Genomic DNA, 17,607 nt, shown 5'->3' with positions numbered 1-17,607 from the left:
TGGACATGATTTGGTTTTCTAACGCAGAATATCAAGCGTAATGCAATTATTAACGGGCCGTGCAGTGTGACAGATGTTGCCGGAGGCTGCATTACAAGCAACCTCTTTGATCAACTCAAAAGGAAACATGTCTCTAAGTATGAGGGCTGATTAAGGACGACTCTGAGAGAGGCAGATCTGGCTCATGTGCTCTCCACAACCCACCTTACACTAAGTTATGTGGGTTAAGATCTAATTTAGGCGTAAATCAAGCCAATATTTCATAATGAGGTGATGAGTGGCTACCACTATTTAAACACTGACTCTGTTTAACAGCAGTATTTCATGAGAAGTGATTCCTGGCTTAATATAAATGACTCCAGTTAGAGAAAGGGAATTAGTTAAACACTTGATGATTTACACAGGAATGTGATTCTCCTCCTTATGAGACTGACTCTTCTCCTTTCTTACACATACATGCACAGATATACAAACATTTGCTCCTCTAGGCTTTCGTAGACAACAAGCCTAATAAGAGTTACCCTTTCTGATGTTGATGTGAGGTTATACTGACCTCATAGCTATTGATGGACAGGATGTACTGTTTAGAAGTGCATTCAGCTCAGAGTAATAACAATATTACAATAATTATCACAAGTTACTCTTGTTTAGTTTTGTATTTCAGTTGTCATTTATTGTTTGATTTTGTTGATCTTGCCCCTTGTGTGTTAAGATAAGATAAGATACGATAAGATAAACCTTATTGTCCCCGGGGGGAAATTTGTCATGGACATAAGTGCAGTGCTGCTCACAAACAAAACATTCATTCATCATACCAATATACAATAACATGCCCGATGTCAAGATAAAAATCCATGTCACTGTGGCATACCAATGACACAACAAATACCAATAATACAATGTTGTCTTGTTTTACTTCCTGTCCTTCCTGTATGCATGTGAATCCCTTGAGTCAGATTCCCCTCATTCATCTATGTCTTGTCCTCACCTGTTGCTTGTCACCCTGTGTGTATTTAGTTTCTCTGTTTTCTCTCCTCTACAGCAGTTTGTTGTGTCTTACTTTTCAGTGCTCCCTGTGTATTTCCGGTGTGACTTTCTGTGTCTGTGACTAGTTTTTGTTGGATTTTAAGTAGGTGGACATTCTGATTCTAGACTTGATAGAATAACTTTATGTCTGCCCTTTTGCCCTTTTGTGCATTGAATATTTTGCAGTCTGCATTTTGGGTCTTCTGTTTGGCTTCATTTTTTAAAACTTGATGAGAATATGTGATGGGAAAGTTAGGAGTTGAGTGAAAGGAACTTGTATTAACTTCTTTCAACAAAGAATATCAATAAAAGCATGATACATCCTATCCTATTACATTAGATATAATTACCATACAGTGAATTATTTTAAAACTAAAAAACAATCTCTAGATTAATTAGAGAAAACTCAATTCATTGTCCTCCACTGGATTGTTAAGCAAACAGTGGAGGAAGACTATCATTATGTGTTGTGATAAATTTGAATTAAAATTAAACATTGAAGTTATGATAACCACAACAACTACATCACTACAGGCTACAACCAAACTGTTTTCATTTTTCAGCTTCAGCAGCTCCGTTGCAACATCACATACATTAACACCTGCTGCACTCACAGCTGCTCCACCTCCTGGACAGCACCTCTGCTCTCTCTCTTTATATCTACTAATTGGGATGGTTTGTGTTAATGTATTATGTCCTTAATGCATATTTATACATCATTACGTCTCTGCTGTTTATCCCCTGTAAAAGTTCTTAGCATTAATAACATATTATTAGTCTAGATATATATGTGTGTGTTGACAGTTTCTATCCTCTCAGCCCAGCTCCGGTTTCTCAACTGTTTTCACGATACTGCTTTTATGGTGTAAGACAGTAATTTTCAACCACTGTGCCGTGGCACACTAGTGTGCCATGACAGATCGTCAGGTGTGCCGTGGGACATTATAATTCACTTAATTAGTCCCAAAAAATATTATTCATATACTGCAAATAATTTGCCATGTAGTGTGTCTGTGCCTGCAGTGTAGTGACTGGCTGAGTAATTAAATACTTGTCCATGTACTGACCTGTGCTACCCACCAACTGGGTAGTAATAAAGCACACTAATGACCTTGTTAATTTAAGACAATAGAATTAATGATGCGTGCGAAAGAGGTGTATGTGACAAGACGTAGGCATACAACAGCGATGGATAAATATTCAATAAGGAAAAATTAAAACTCCAAACTGGTCCCTGGACAAAATTCTTACCCGGATGAAGAGCGTAATATGGGTGGCGAAAGAGGCAACTTTTATAAGAAAAAGTACAACGGTGTCTGCGATAGCACTCAAAGCTAGCTACTTAGTAGCTGAACTTGTAGCCAAATCAAAAAAGCGACACATTGTAGCAGAGACATTAATACTACCTGCAAAAGCCATTGTAAATTAGATGCTTCGCCCTGACGCAGTTAAAGAAGTATCCAAAGTCCCTCTCTCAGATAATTAATCATAAATTGAGAGACTAATTGTGTAATTTTGTAAAACTTTTAAATGGTGGTGTGACTCCAGATTTTTTTAATGTAAGAAATGTGCCTTGGCTCAAAAACGGTTGAAAAACACTGGTCTAAGACTTGTCTCTAAGCTGCCCAAACTACAAGTGTATAAAGCATGTAGCTTTTGGCTTTGGAAATATAAAGCATGTTTGAAAACCATATATAAGCTGCTGGGAAAGATCACAATAAGCTGAATGAATGTCTTTATCCAACCAAATCTGGTTGACCCCTCCTGACTGGCACCAGCATATTTTCATCAGTGTTGAATTTATAGATTGATAACAGGTCAGAGAAAGTTGTGTGGGAGAGGCAATTCATGTCATCAACACTGATGTGTGCTAAAAGTAAAACCGTACTTTGTCACCATAGTTTGACTTTTCTTTTGACTATAAAGCTACTTTAGACTTATTCAACATATAGTCAGTCCATTTGCGTATCAAGTAGGGGAGGAATGCTTGCCTTAGCATCAAAAGATTAATTTTTTACCTAGGCAGCAGATACTGTATTTTTCTGTTGTATATTGACACAGATGGCTCCTTGTCATGGGAAGTCAGTTTCAACAGAGATTGATTGTGAATTCTTGACAAACTAGTTAATTGAGTGGATTCTAAAATCCCAACAAATACATTTCTTCTTGCATCGCCATTAATCAATGTGTTCATTACAAGAAAACGCTGGAAGGATATGTTGCCTGCTTTAAGAATAAAATAAATAAAGGGACATGATTCTCATTACGGTTACTGACAAAAGCTTTGAAGAGTCAGTAAAAACAATGTATTCACAGTCGACAATAGCAATATGCTGCACACATTTCAACAAAAGCACAGCAACCCTGAAGCTGCACCGAAGCTGATGTTCAGAGTATAACAAAAAAAAGACACAACAGAGCAAACACAAAGATAACACAAACATCAACTCTGCAGAAAGATGCTTACAACTTCAAATAAATATGAAGACCTGGCACTAAAAGCACCTACAGTTTGTATGTATCTAACTCTCAGTATAATTGTTGTCTTATGCTTCATTAAAACATCTAAAAAGCTTAAGGTTATATGTAGGATAATGTTACGCTTATATTCAGTGTTAATCTCAAAATTTCAGCTCTAGAAAAAGCTCTAAAAATATACCAATGAAAAGAGCCAGACCTGACCTTTAGAAAGACAATTACGGCATAGAATTGTGAAAGTGAGTAGTCAGATAACATACGTTTAAAAACGACATTTAATGGTGATTTCAAGGAGCATATTATTAAAAATAAAGATAAATTAAAATTAATACACATAATTTACTTTGTTACGTAGTCAACCGAACACTGTACCCTGTACCCTGTATGTAAGACTTCTGGCTTATGTTTTGTATGTATAAATGTGCACAGGCCCCTCTGGCAAAATTCCAATTTTAGATTGATAGGCATGGTAATGTGGTCGTGTGCTGGCTGGCTGAGGGTCGATATATAATTTAACACAGAGCAGCATTAACAGGACTAGTCCTGCTGTACAATCAGCACAGTGACTCGGGTGACTCCTCTCACCACAGTCTGGGACAAGCACACAAAGAATTGTTGAATATGGAGCACAGTTAATAACATTTAAGCGACTTTATTCATCAAGCAAAATAAACCTGATGAACTGCTGTAGTATCAAACTGGATAAATGTCTGTATGAGGGCAACACTGATGAGCCGGAGCACCCTCTTCTGGCAAGACAAATAGTGGTGGATTTATTGATGCTTTGCTCGACTCTGTACTGCTCTGGCAAAGCAGTCTGTGGCATCACTATGGTGTCAGGTGGGAAGAAAAAAACATGCATAAACCTGCCATGTTCATGAAAAAACTGATATTGAAGTCATGTGGCTATTTGTTATTGGGGCAGTTGTTATGAATTATGTAATAACTTCTGCTGCTAATAGTCATATACAACCATTAAGAGTGTAAAAAAAATAAAAACATATGAAGATAAACGCCTACAGCTGTTAGCTTAGCTAATGGCCAACCAGCCACACATTATGCAATTTTATGCACAATATGCACATACACAGGTGTACATACTGTTCAACACAAGACTAAATTATCTTAATTTCCAGCATTAATTGCACTGAAATTTAAGTGAATGTGAGGACCTAACTGTGAATGACCAATGGGTTTTTATTTGGACATATCTGTGAGGGAGCAGATCTGTGTCTTTTCGTGTCGGCTTTGGTGACTCAATATATGTATTTGTTCAAATGTCTTGAGTAAATTACTGTTTTAGAGGTTGAAAAGAAGTGTTAAGCCAAGCAAAAAAAGTCCTCTAACACTTTCAAGTTTCGAAGGCTAATGCTCCTTTCTGCCGTTTCAGCACACAGTCATGGAAAAAACAAAAACAAGACTAGCTTTAAGAAAGGTGTTAAACGCCTTTTCTGAAGCAAAGGCTATGGGAACAACAATATAGTTTTGGTGTTGTATGGTTGTGACAGTGTAAGGCTGTGCTTCTAAACTTTTTTCTTTACACTGATATTCTTAAACAATCAGAAAACACTCCAGATGCAAAGTAACACAGAGCTTTATTCACCCTTATTACACTTTACAAAACATTAAATGATGATAACAATAGGGATGCAGGGATTAACAGCTTTCACTATTAATAAGGCTTTAAAACATCCCAGTTAATGAATTGTAAAGCTCTGCTACACCAAGTGTTTCTGTTGTCACTCAAAAAGGGGTCAGTGCGCAATCTGCAAGGAATGCAAACAAAGTGACACCTGTGCAGGTTTTCTCCTGCATACAAAAGAGCAAGACGGCTGCCTCTGCCTAATTCCGGTTCGGCTCCCCGCCCTTGTCAGAGTCGAATTGTGTTTTCATGAAGAACTCTGCTTTTCTAGGACAGCACTTGGTTAATCAGTAATTGTTAAGTGAGGTTACGGCCTTACACAAACTAGAGATAGACTGATTAATCTGGATGTTTAATGGCATTTTGAAATAATCAGCACGGACAGATGTCTACACTCACAAGGCCGATGTCACCATCGTTATTTCTTAATGATAAAACATCTTTCCCCATCCTAGATGACTGCATATCAAATCAAAAACAGTTACTGGCTAGTGTTTAACATACATCATGTCAAGATGTTATTAATAATGCAGTTTCATATAGCTTGTGACATAAATATCAGTCATGTTCTTAAATATATCGCACAAACCACTTTGGTTTTATTTTTCAGGAATTAATTAAGATATACATACACCACATTACTGGCTAAGATAAACATGTTTATTAAATTGTAATGTGCATGAAACAATGGAATAATACATCACTTTATTAAAAAATATTTTGTTTTTAATGTTAATATACACCTTATATTTATTGTATCTTAATAACTACAGATGGCTGGACAGAAATCCAGAAGTCTCTTGTGGCAATATTTTACTGAGAAAAATATTTTTCTTTCTACATTTCGTTAATCAAATGTTCATTCAAGTTCAGCAATTGTATTTCTTATTTGTCATTATTAAATTGTTGTATTTCATTAAATACAAAAAACAACAACAACAACAACAACAACGTGATATCAGCATCATATATTGGCCATTGGCAGACCTGCTCTTTAATTATCTGCATTGGTGATTGAAAAACTGACATTGGTCGCCAACTCACACCGACATGGTGATGTGGATGTTTCAAATCAGTCCAGTGCAGACAGAAAAGTTAAAAAGTGTTTAAAATCTGCAGAGAACGTCTTGTTCATGCGCAACAAGGAAAAGCGTCCCTACCAATGGTTTTGGCAGAAAATGTAAATGTAATCCGCTGATCTCTGATTGCATGTTCAACCTACGAATAGATCGTTTTTGAGAGACAACTGTCATTGTTTGTTTCTGTTAACAGAGAACCCAGAATGCAGTTAATTTATTAAAGCACCTGTAGACCTCAGTTATACAGACCAACACGATCAAATCGTTTTACATCTGAACTTATGTCCATATTCACATTCACATTCACATTCACATTCACTGTCTGTCTGCCTGTCTGCCTGCCTGCCTGTCTGTCACGTTCTCTCTTCCTCCAGCACCGTTGGAGTGCAATATAGTGATTATCATTTCATAAATATTTGGCTCCATCACGTCTTGGTTACACCGTGTAAGAACGAAGGTTTATCTTAGCTGAACAGGCAAGCTTACCTTTGTCTTTCATAAGCATCAGACTTTCATGTGAAAGCTGATGCTTTAAACTCTCTAGAATGGGAAATGTGACATTCGGGAAGTACCAGACACTTATAATTTAATTGAAATAAGTCCCCCTTTGCAAAAGACAGTTTTATGACAATGTGGTAGATAAAAATACACCAGGATAAAAATCATGTTTTTGGTGCGCAAAATGTCCTACGGGAAGGATGCCCCAAAAGTGCTGTGAAATGAATGAATGCATAATAATCATGATAAAAGTGAAACCCTGATTATTACTCAGACTCAGATCAAACCACCAAAATCTCTGGTTGTTCTTTCCCTGGTTAACATTTCTTTCCCCGCCGACAGGGTGAAGGCCGCGCTCTCTCACACATGCTGCACGAGCAGCTGAGCAGAGCGGGGGCTCATGGACTGAAGTGATGAGGTGATATAAAACTTTTGTTTGATTATATGAACTGTGGGCTTCCTGGTGTTACAATTCTGTGATTTATCTTCCAATTAAAGTTAATAAGGTGTAAACCGGGTCAGAGGCTATCTAACCACCCTGGATCTCTCCATGATTATTCATGTGGTACAAGATAATAACCTTATTATATTTTGAGCATGTACATATTATGTTGATATCAGCAAGTGTTACGTACTTCATAATTAACTCAAAAGAGGGTTGGGCACTTCATCAGCTAAATTTTAGAATTTGTGCCTTTTGAGACAGTCATCACTCTTTCATGAACAGACCTGGACACAAACACACTGAGGCCAATTACAGTTTGAGCATCTGTCTTGCTCTTCTCTGCGCTGCTTCCTGTAGGAATTCATTAACAAAACCATTCCATTAGTCCTCACCATGGTTTGCTAGATGTGATTACATTAGCTACATAGGAATACTTGCAGTCCTGAGCTAAGTCAAGTGCTTTGCAGTAATAAAGCGGGTCAGTCATGTGTAAAGTGTGACAGATGGGAACTCTCACAGCCATGTTTATGCGTTTGAGTATTCTTTCTCTCATTAGAAATGAGGGATACTATTCTGCATCCTTTCCTGACTGCAGAGCTTGTTTTTACTTTGGACTGTGACAAACATCTAAAGCACACAAGAAAGATTATTAAAGGCTGAAATTTTTCTGCCATCTTTGCACATGACAGCACAATGCAAATACAGTAGCATAACTGGCATGCATACAGCTTTTAGGGACAGTTCTCTAAAGACAGTCTCTGTCTCTCTACAACACCTGACTTTTTCCCCATCAATGTTGTCCCCACTTGCCATTCCTAACGGAGCTATTTTTCCTTCATTTATCCAGGCACCTCCCATGGATCTGTCTGCCAGGTAAAAGACCCCTGCCATGCATTCACTTAGTGCTGCTGACCACATCTGCCAAGCCAAACTCCAGTGAATAGTTGTTAATGGTCAGTTAGACACCAGGGACTGAACATTCAGACCATCGATCAAGCTTATTTTCTCACTGATGATGTTATCCTGTCATCAATCCGTTCATTCCCATCATCATCTATCTCCCCCTCTTTTTGACACTCTTTTCTCTCACCATATGGATGAATTGATCAATGCTACAGGAACTAGTAGTTTCTCAGTCAATTCTACCAGCCCATTTCTTTCTGTAATGGCCCATAATCATCCCGGCCAGGCTAGTTTCGAGCCTGCTGAAGCCCTGCTAACAGACACTGTTTCTTGGATCAATCAGCTTGACATGGTGTTCGGCTTCCACTGGCAGAATAACAGTGGTCCTTAGCAGTGGGAGCACGCAAAGGCTTGTGCGCTTCCATTAGCAGTCAAGAAGTTGTACAATAACTGTAATTAAACTATTCATCTATTCTGTCTCGTGTTGTATTCCCTCTTACTCCTCTTACACACAGACACAGACTCCCTCTCTCTCTCCACTGAGAGCTAGAACATGTAATGACTTCAGTCACGTGGATATGTGGAACAGCATGTTTTAAGTTTTGATGCTGTGCTTCTCAAACCCATGCTGACACACACACAAACACACACACACAGGCGCACACTCCCTGTCTCCTGAGACTATGGTGTTCCAGTCCAGTTGAGGTCATTCCTAATGACTGGAATTAGCAAAACAGTTCCCATTAACACACATTTTCACTTGTTTTAATAAATACAGGAAAGTTAAAATAGGGAAGAGAGAGAGAGAGAGGGAGAGAGAGAGAGAGAGAGAGAGAGAGAGAGAGAGAGAGAGAGAGAGAGAGAGAGAGAGAGAGAGAGAGAGAGAGAGAGAAACAGAGGGGTAAAATGCTCATTTAATGTTTATGAACTCAACTACTTTCTTTCTCCTAAAGAAGCAGCAGGAAAGCTTCTTTTATCTCGCCCACTAAGATGCGTCTTTTCAGCAGCCTGGTTTCCAATGCCCTCATCCCCAAGTGTCCTCGTGTACCTGTCCTGATTTAGTACACTTTCATTCATAATTTAAAACATTATCTCATACTATGTCTTTCCTATCTATCACAACCTTTAAGACCATAAACTGAGTTTTGCCCTCAATATGCTGCTTCTTGAAATGAAGTTTTCCAGTCAATCACGTAGAGAGAAATACTATCACCTCTAACAAAACCAATATCTTAGGCTGTGAAGATTCCCTCTTTCGGCGCAGCAAAGGTTGGCAGGTGTGTATTAAAAATCCTTTGAGATGAATGAAATGAATCTTTTGGCTATTTTAGAAAACTGTTGGAAAGTAATTGGGCTCTATATTTCTCTTATATTCAACACTTCGACCTTAACAGGACCAAAATGTACATGAGTTATTCATGTTGACAGATACTACATGTATAGTCAAAGCCTTATGAAGTATGTAAAGAATCCATGCATGGACACAGGTAGTTTATGTTGGATCAGTACCATATGCCCCACAAAATGCTCCATAAACTACAACACCCATCCTGCAACAGCTCCACTTGCTCCCCATCACAGACTGGATCAACTACAAAATACTTCTCCTCACCTTCAAATCCAAACACAACCCCCTCCAAATCTCTCTGACCTCCTCCATACTGCCACACCCGTCCGCACCCTCAGATCCTCCTCCTCCTCCATCCACCTCACTGTCCCTCCTGCTCGCTTTGTTACCATGGGGAGCAGAGCCTTCAGCCGCTCTGCTCCCCAGCTCTGGAACTCTCTCCCACCTGACCTCCGTAATACTGATTCACTCCCACATTTTAAATCCAAACTAAAAACTCATCAGTTTAAACTGGCTTACTCCGTCTGACCACAACTCCATTGTCCATTCACTTAAAACTTTTTAAATTGTGTTTTATTTACTGTTTGTTATTTAAAATCTTTCATGTTGTAAGGTGACCTTGAGTGTCAAGTAAGGCGCCTATAAATAAAATGTATTATTATTATATGAGGTCATTCAGCTTCCATACTTAATAGAGCACAGAAATGTGTTAATGTGCAGCTGTAATTTGTCCCTACAAATGCACTACTTAACCCTGGTTGAGTAACATCAGCTGGAAACTACTGTGCCCAGCTGTGTACTAAATGCTACCCCATCTTAAAAAAATCTAATTATATGTCTTAGCCTTATTAATTTGAATACTTCCATCCTCAGTTTCTGCAAAATGGTCTTGGGGCTGAGGATGGTGGTATGGGCTAAAAGGTTTGAGAGTAGAAATTAACTAACACATTTTGTTTTTGTCTTATAATGAGATTTTACGGCCAACAAAATCCTGCCAAACAAAGCCAAGATGAAGTGGGCTCCAAGGTGTAGGTGTTGTTTTTAATACGAAGCATGAAAATAATCATAATCCAACAAAACTATTTCCTCCTTTCATTCAATCTGCAGCTGACAAAGTGTGTTAATGTGCAGTGATGGCAAACTGCATTAGAAAAATACTCTTGGTCTCCGGTCACACTGGTGCCACACTCCCACTTGGACTACTTCGCTTCAATCTGCCCTTTCAATCCATTATCACAACAGGCAATCACAGTGAAGATAATAACAAGGTAAGGGACACCTCTCTCTCAGACTATTGCTCAAGTAGGCACAACTGTGAATGTCCATGCAAGCACACTCGCACACAAACACAAAGGCTAAACATGATATAAAAGTCATTTTGCAAATCAGAAGTAACTAATCAGTGTATGCCTTATTTACAAAGCACTTTTTAAAATAAAATTATCTCAGGGTTAAACCTAAGCTTAAAATAAACAAACATGGGATGGTTGTCAGCAAAACATTGCTAGTGGCTTCCCAGTAGATCCATTGTGGAAGTATTTTCTGTTCAACTTCTGTCTTTGTTAATTGGTATGTTTTACAGTACACACTGTTGTTCCCACAAATCAACAAGTTGGTCCTTTATTTCTGACATCTATTTAACTTTGTGCTTTGCGAATGCCATGGCTGCATTTGTTGTGCTTCCCTCAGAAGTCAGCTTGCTTCCTGAGTCGCTTCTGCTCCATTCCACTAGACCAGGGGTTCCCAAACTTTTCAGCCCTCAAAGTGATTTAATGTGGCTTCATTTAGCTGGTCTGCAGAAAATTAGCCTACCTTTATGAGCATGTGACAGTGTTTCCTGTGCCGTTTTGAATTAACCTACTGCTACTGACGCTTTTGATAATTAATTGTTCACTAACCCTAAACTTAGGAGTCATCTGGCAAAAAGAAAGGCAGAAAACTCATTACATGTTCTATTTTCAAGGTTTTATTTCCAGTTTAGCTACTATTTTTGTCGATCATTTTTACTATAAAGGGTAAAATGTACTTTTTTTAGATAATGAAAAAAAACCTTCTGGAAGACATCTCACTATCCACCATTTGTGTCTCGCGACCCCCCTAGGGGACCCACACTTTGGGAACCCCTGCACTAGACAATCCACTGAGCGTGTGCTCAGCTGTCCTCAGGGTCCTCACCACACAACAGGATGTCTGGCCTTAAATAATGAACATTTTCATTATTTACATTTAAAAAAAATCCAACCTGAATTGTCTTCGGAGCAGATCAGAGGAACTAAAATCACTCTCAAAGAAACTCACACCACAGATCTGGCTAGATAATCTTTAGAACCATCAAAAAAATCAGACATATGTTGATTTTTTTTGGAAGAGTACTTGAGAAATGATATGAGAAATGAGGCATCACAAGTGTTACTGAGGGAAGGTTTGTGCAGTATCTTACATAAAATCAATAAGATCTTATAGTTTATCCAAAAGGGCCTATAAACAGTAACAGCAAGTCTATCCTTCAACTCTTGGAGGACAAGAATCGAGGAAAAAATGTACAAGTTTACATAGTGCCTTCACATGTGTTTCAATTCACATACACTCAGAAACACAAACTCGACCAACCCACACAACAACAGCATTGACCCTAGATAATCTTCCAGCACAGCTTAAACAAAGTTGCGTGTGAACGTCCTCAGTAAGCTGCCTCTGAAACATTCTTTGTTTGAGTATTATGTGTGGCAAAAACACGACATGGTTAAATCTGTGGTCATAGTTAATTATTCAAGAAATCCGACTGACTCTCAGATAGCACATTAGCACCAGCCAATGGTTTTGGGTTTTTTTAAGTTTATTTTTGGGCTTTATGCCATTACTGAGAGGAAAGGACAGTGGAAAACAAAGGAGAGAGTGGGGAATGACATGCAGGAAAGTTTCACAGGTTGGAATCAAATTCAAGCAGCCTTATTTGATGGCTTGAGTCTCTGTACATGGGACACGTCCTCTTGCAATGACACAGCACTATCACAGTAAGCCACATCTCCTGTCATATATGAATTTTATGCCGTAGAAGACTGCATCTCAACCCTACATGGACACAAGCCATATTTCATGATTCATAGCTGTTACCTGGTTGTAGAGGGCACACACATGCAAGGCAGTGTTTCCAGATGCATTCTGGCCACTCATGTCAGCTCCGTAGAACAGCAGATGTTCCAGGTGCTGCACATGGCCATAGCGGCATGCCTAAAAAGAAAGATACACACATTTGATCGCATTAACCCTGTTTAAAGAAGAGCATGCGAATGAGCCGGCATATCTCATAATACCTATTGAACAGAATCAAGAAGTTAGATGAGCAAAGGTGTAAAAAGGTTTTAACAGAGGATTAAGGTTGCAACATTGCAAATCCAAACCAAAACCTTCAATTTCAGTTCATCAACTTCAGTTGAGTGTTTGGATGATCCCTCCCCCAGTTCTCCTATTTTGTGTAAACCAGCCATGATATATATTTAAGAGTAACCCATCTCCTTTTTTTGCAGCTACATCCAATTGAAGGAATTGCTGCAGTTAATTAACCTGAATATACATTCAAAAATAACTACTGTATCTATCTGAATCACACTGTTCTTCATACTGTGTATGTTTGTTTTTAAATAACCTGGTGCAATTTTTACCGTGCAATAACTTACCTTATCTATTTATCAGATAGAAGTGTACATAGTGTGTATATATCTGTAATAGTTGCCATATTTTATTTTATTTTTACTTTATTTTATTTTATTTTATTACATTATATTTTACCCTTGTCATTGCTATTACTATTACTACTGTTATTATATTTTTGAACTATGTTAGTACATTGTTGTATTCCCCTGCCCCGTGTTGTAAGCTGCCGTAACAAAAAGAATTTCCCCCAACGGGGGACAAATAAAGTATATCTCTATCTCTATCTCTATATGCTAAAATGTGCCTAAATGGGCTGCCTAAATGTATTCTCCAGATTACTTACACAGTAAATCTAGCAACCACAAAAACATTTAATAAAAACAGAATATTTCAAACTATTGAATATGTACCTTTGTGTTTTCTTGGCTTAATTATCTTTGCTGTTATTATCACTCCCTTTAAACCAAAGTAAATCGCATTGGATTCAAAGAGAGCTGAATGCAAATCTAAGAGTTTTAATTTTAATCATTCTGACAGGAGTGACGCCTTTTTTAGTTTTTGTGTTTTCCCTAACTTTGAGCAAAATAATTTTCACGTCATCTCTATCCCTTTCCTTTCTATTCAGTGGCTTTGCTTTATATCATTAACAAAGCACAAATACTTTCCTCAGCAATGTTTTCTCCTCCTGCTCTCTTTCTCACTAAGAAAGTATGACAGCAGTGACAGTGTATAAATAATGCCTGAATTGTTTTAGTTATCAGACTTTCTGTGTCCTTTCATACAGGTTATTTAGCACTAGAATAACAATAGGAACGACCATACTAAGGTAGCTGAGAGAAAGAATTTCACCATCACTGAAATCTCACAATACATTGGCAGACCGCGATGCTTACATGACAAACAGAATATGCTTTTCTTTTCTTTTTGTTGTCTGTATGCAATCAAATCATTTCATTCAGATACAGCACTCAAATTTATAGGTCAAACAAGTGTTTTCCCAGAAGACACACAGAATACTTTCTATTTGAACTCAAAGTATTGAAATGGCTGAATCCCAAAAATGCTGTTAAATTGCTCTAAATGTGCATAACATCTAAGCATGCAAGATGTCCTTGCATGGGGTCAAATGTCTTTCCCAAATATAACTTTTTAAGCAGTGTGCCTCTAAGTGAGTTTCTATTGGGCTTACATTTTCAACAGAACACTTCATAACACCCTAGTTGACATAGTTCACCGTTAATAGAATTTTTTATTACAGACTTTGGTTTGATTCTATGTTTTAGACTCCAAAGCTACTTACAGATAGTTTTAAAAATATAAACACTCTGTGAACCTTCAATCTTGCTTATTATTACTTCACAACAACAACAATAGCAGGACCTTGAAGTAAACTACACCAGACTGATCTGTGCAACAAACATAACTGTGGCAGAGAGGCACAGCTGACAGGGGATATTTGTGAGAACATGCGAAAAATAAAGGGTGAAGGAAGTGAGAATACAAATACTGATCAACATGGTGCCTGTATGGCCATTGATTTTCCTCTGCTACAAACAACAAATTATTTGTAATCTGTACATGGCATAAAAATAGTGAGTTGTCATCACCTATGAAACAATTATTAATGTTACACTTTTTTTAAGAGAAGTCTGAATGTATTCTTAGAATGACAACACACTTGAGTGTTTATTTATCAGCCGCATTAGCTTGATCCCACACTGTTGTTACATGATGTTTCCATTCAATATTCTCCACACAATTCTTCATATTCCATTTCAGGGGTGAAATGAAAAATCCCCCGAAACTCTAATGTCTTCCTGGTGCCAATTCAGTTTCATCTAAAAGCCTTGCCTCAAACAAAAACAGCATGAAGATTTCAGTCCCCATTACGATTACAGAGTAGGGCATGCCCTGAGGCGGAATGTGTGTAAAATGCCCTCAATGTGCCATGTTTGCTCTCTGCTTGTCAAAAGCCTGTTTCAACAAGAAGCCCCTGTTAGGGTTGCAATGGTTTTTATTTAGCTGAAGACATAAAAGAAGAGGAACTTTGAACATTAGAACATAGAACATTAGAGTTCACTGATATGCACAGTGTGCCCCTGATTTCTGAAGGTGTCTACTTAAAAAAAACAAGTCACACAATGGACAAAGCCACTTATCACTAGTGTTTTTATTAGAGTAACCAAACAGCACTTGTTTATACTAAGACAATTATTATTTAGTTATTCTGCATGACAGTGTAGATTAAAGGGATATTTCTTTTTTTTTTTTAAGTTGGGTTGTATGAGTTACATTGCACTAGTACTCCTGCTAGCCACAATGAGTGCCGGTGAACTCTTCCCCTTTAATGAGAAATTTCCCAGAGGACCGGCAAGCATGTATCCGTGCTCATGCAGCCGAAGAACACAGGTCTGCGAGGTGCATCCGAAAATGGTGCCAAAAGAAAGGGTGTTTCTGACAGCAAACTGAATAGCTCCAATTTTTCTACTGGTGCATGCATTTGCACCGTGATGAGTGTCTGGACCACATTTTCTCAACTTCAGCGAAATTACACAAAATAGGAGGCCCCGTCCGCAGAGAAAATAGCCTAGCTTACCAGCCGGTCATCTGGGAATTTGCTCATTAAAGGGGAAGAGCTCACCAGCACTCATTGTGGCTTGCAGGAGCAATAGTGTAATGTAACTCATACGACCCAACTTAAAAAAAAACTGAAATATCCCTTTAAAGTGCAGAATAATTAAAAGCCTTCCAAATTGGTGAATGTCAAACTTTTTTAACAAGAGGAAAAAATGCTTCCTTCCATAGCTAAGAGGTGCAACAATCACATGTACCCACGAGGGATCCAAACAACTACAGACACAAGTCTCAAAGTAAAAAAAACACAAGAAAACACATGAGTAGAAGTCTGACAATCAGAGCATCTGAACGCCACGAGCATTTTAATTCCACAAACAAACCATCACTGGTCTCTCTGTGTTTGAGTGTTTGTGTATTACCTGATGTATTTCCTGCCAGCCATTCTCATCCACACAGCCGACCTGTGCGTGGTCATGCAGCAGCAGCTCACAGCAGTAAGGGTCTCCCCCCACCATCGAGCTGTGATAGAGAGGCGTCAACCCCCTGCTGTCTTTATAATCAGGTGATGCACCCAGGTCCAACAGTGTCTAGTGAGGAGAGAAGGGAGTTGGTTGGGCATAATACTGAAATGTCCTTCACTTTCTCCCCTGTCTCTGGAGTTCCCATCACAACATTAAACTGCAAAAGTAAAAAGAAGTAGTACATGGAGCTATAACATAGGTATGGTATTAACACCAGGATAATGCAGTTCCAAGGAAGAATTGCAGGGACATTAGCAAAATATAAATCCACTCAGTGAGACTGATAAATTCAATCACACCTCTAGATATATATATGTTCAGCAATCTTGTATTGTATTACATTTACAGTACATTTATAGATAACTATTACAGGTTTTATCAGAAATAAGGAACAGCAGGACATTTCAAGACTTATTCTAACAACATAAGCAACAGTTTATGAATGTAATGTGGCCACGTGATACTTAATATAATGTCAGTGACATAATAAGTAAAAAAAAGAAAGAAATAAAACAATTTCAATTTCAAGGGTTCTTACTGATAGGAAATCAATTATATGACTCATGAAACCATTTCATCGAGGTAACAAGCCTCCTCAAACCAGACACATGCAAGGCCATCCAGTGATTATGCCTATCCATTCACAGAGGGCATGTTAAGCCCCACGTATTGAGTAATTGTTCAAGTACTCTCTGCCACAGAATGTCTGCCAGCAACCTCTTCCCCCCCTGAGGGAAAGTTTACAAGCAGGCAATTGGTGTAGAAAAAGAAATAAAAGAGATGAGTCAGCGTCCTAGAGGGGTTGTGTGTGTGTGTGTTTGTGTGTGTGTGTGTGTGTGTGTGTGTGTGTGTGTGTGTGTGTGTGTGTGTTTCTGTCTGTGTGTCTGTGTGTTGTACTCACTATAAGCGCTGTATGGTTCTTGCTGCGCACGGCCTTGTGTAGGGAGGTAATGCCATCTTTTGTTCTGAAGTCCAGATGCGCCCCTCCACACTTCAGCACCTTGATGAGATCTGCACATCCTTCCAGCTGTGCTGCCAGCGTTAGAGGACATTCTGTAAAATCCAAGGATAAGCAAGCAAACAATATCAAAGATCTACTAATGTCATGAATAATTTGTTGGCACTGTTCTCATACTGGGACAGAACATGAACGAAGCATTTCATGAAAACATTCTACACTGCAGTTACTGAACTACTTTATAACTCTCAGCGAATCTGATTGGCTTTGGCTTTTGTGATTGTTACCCCTAGTTTGCCTAAATGGCTGCTTCCTGTTGGTGTGAAAGCCACCTATTTTTTGTCCACCCCACCTTCCACTTCACAGCTCCTCTGTCAGACTACAGGTCACCCAACAGGGAAATCTCCTTTATGGCTGGACAAACATTTACATAAACATGAGGAGATTAGCAAAGGAAGTAATCCAGCTTTGCCCAGCA

General features: G+C 38.5%; 1 protein-coding gene across 1 annotated transcript in view; it reads right to left on the bottom strand.

Annotated features, from left to right (window-relative positions):
• The window catches only part of shank3a (SH3 and multiple ankyrin repeat domains 3a), a 259,295-nt gene that overhangs the window by 77,837 nt on the left and 163,851 nt on the right, over nucleotides 1–17,607 (bottom strand). The window contains exons 7-9 of the mRNA XM_034685684.1: nucleotides 17,073–17,224; nucleotides 16,070–16,237; nucleotides 12,534–12,650 (exon numbers count right to left, since the gene is read on the bottom strand). Of these exons, the coding sequence (XP_034541575.1) occupies nucleotides 12,534–12,650; nucleotides 16,070–16,237; nucleotides 17,073–17,224 (437 nt within the window). The remainder of the gene's footprint in view (nucleotides 1–12,533; nucleotides 12,651–16,069; nucleotides 16,238–17,072; nucleotides 17,225–17,607) is intronic.

This window comes from Notolabrus celidotus, chromosome 6 (assembly GCF_009762535.1).
Source record: "Notolabrus celidotus isolate fNotCel1 chromosome 6, fNotCel1.pri, whole genome shotgun sequence".
Classification (NCBI taxonomy): domain Eukaryota; kingdom Metazoa; phylum Chordata; class Actinopteri; order Labriformes; family Labridae; genus Notolabrus; species Notolabrus celidotus.
Note: the sequence above shows the minus strand (reverse complement) of the source record. Positions and strands in the feature narration are given on the sequence as shown.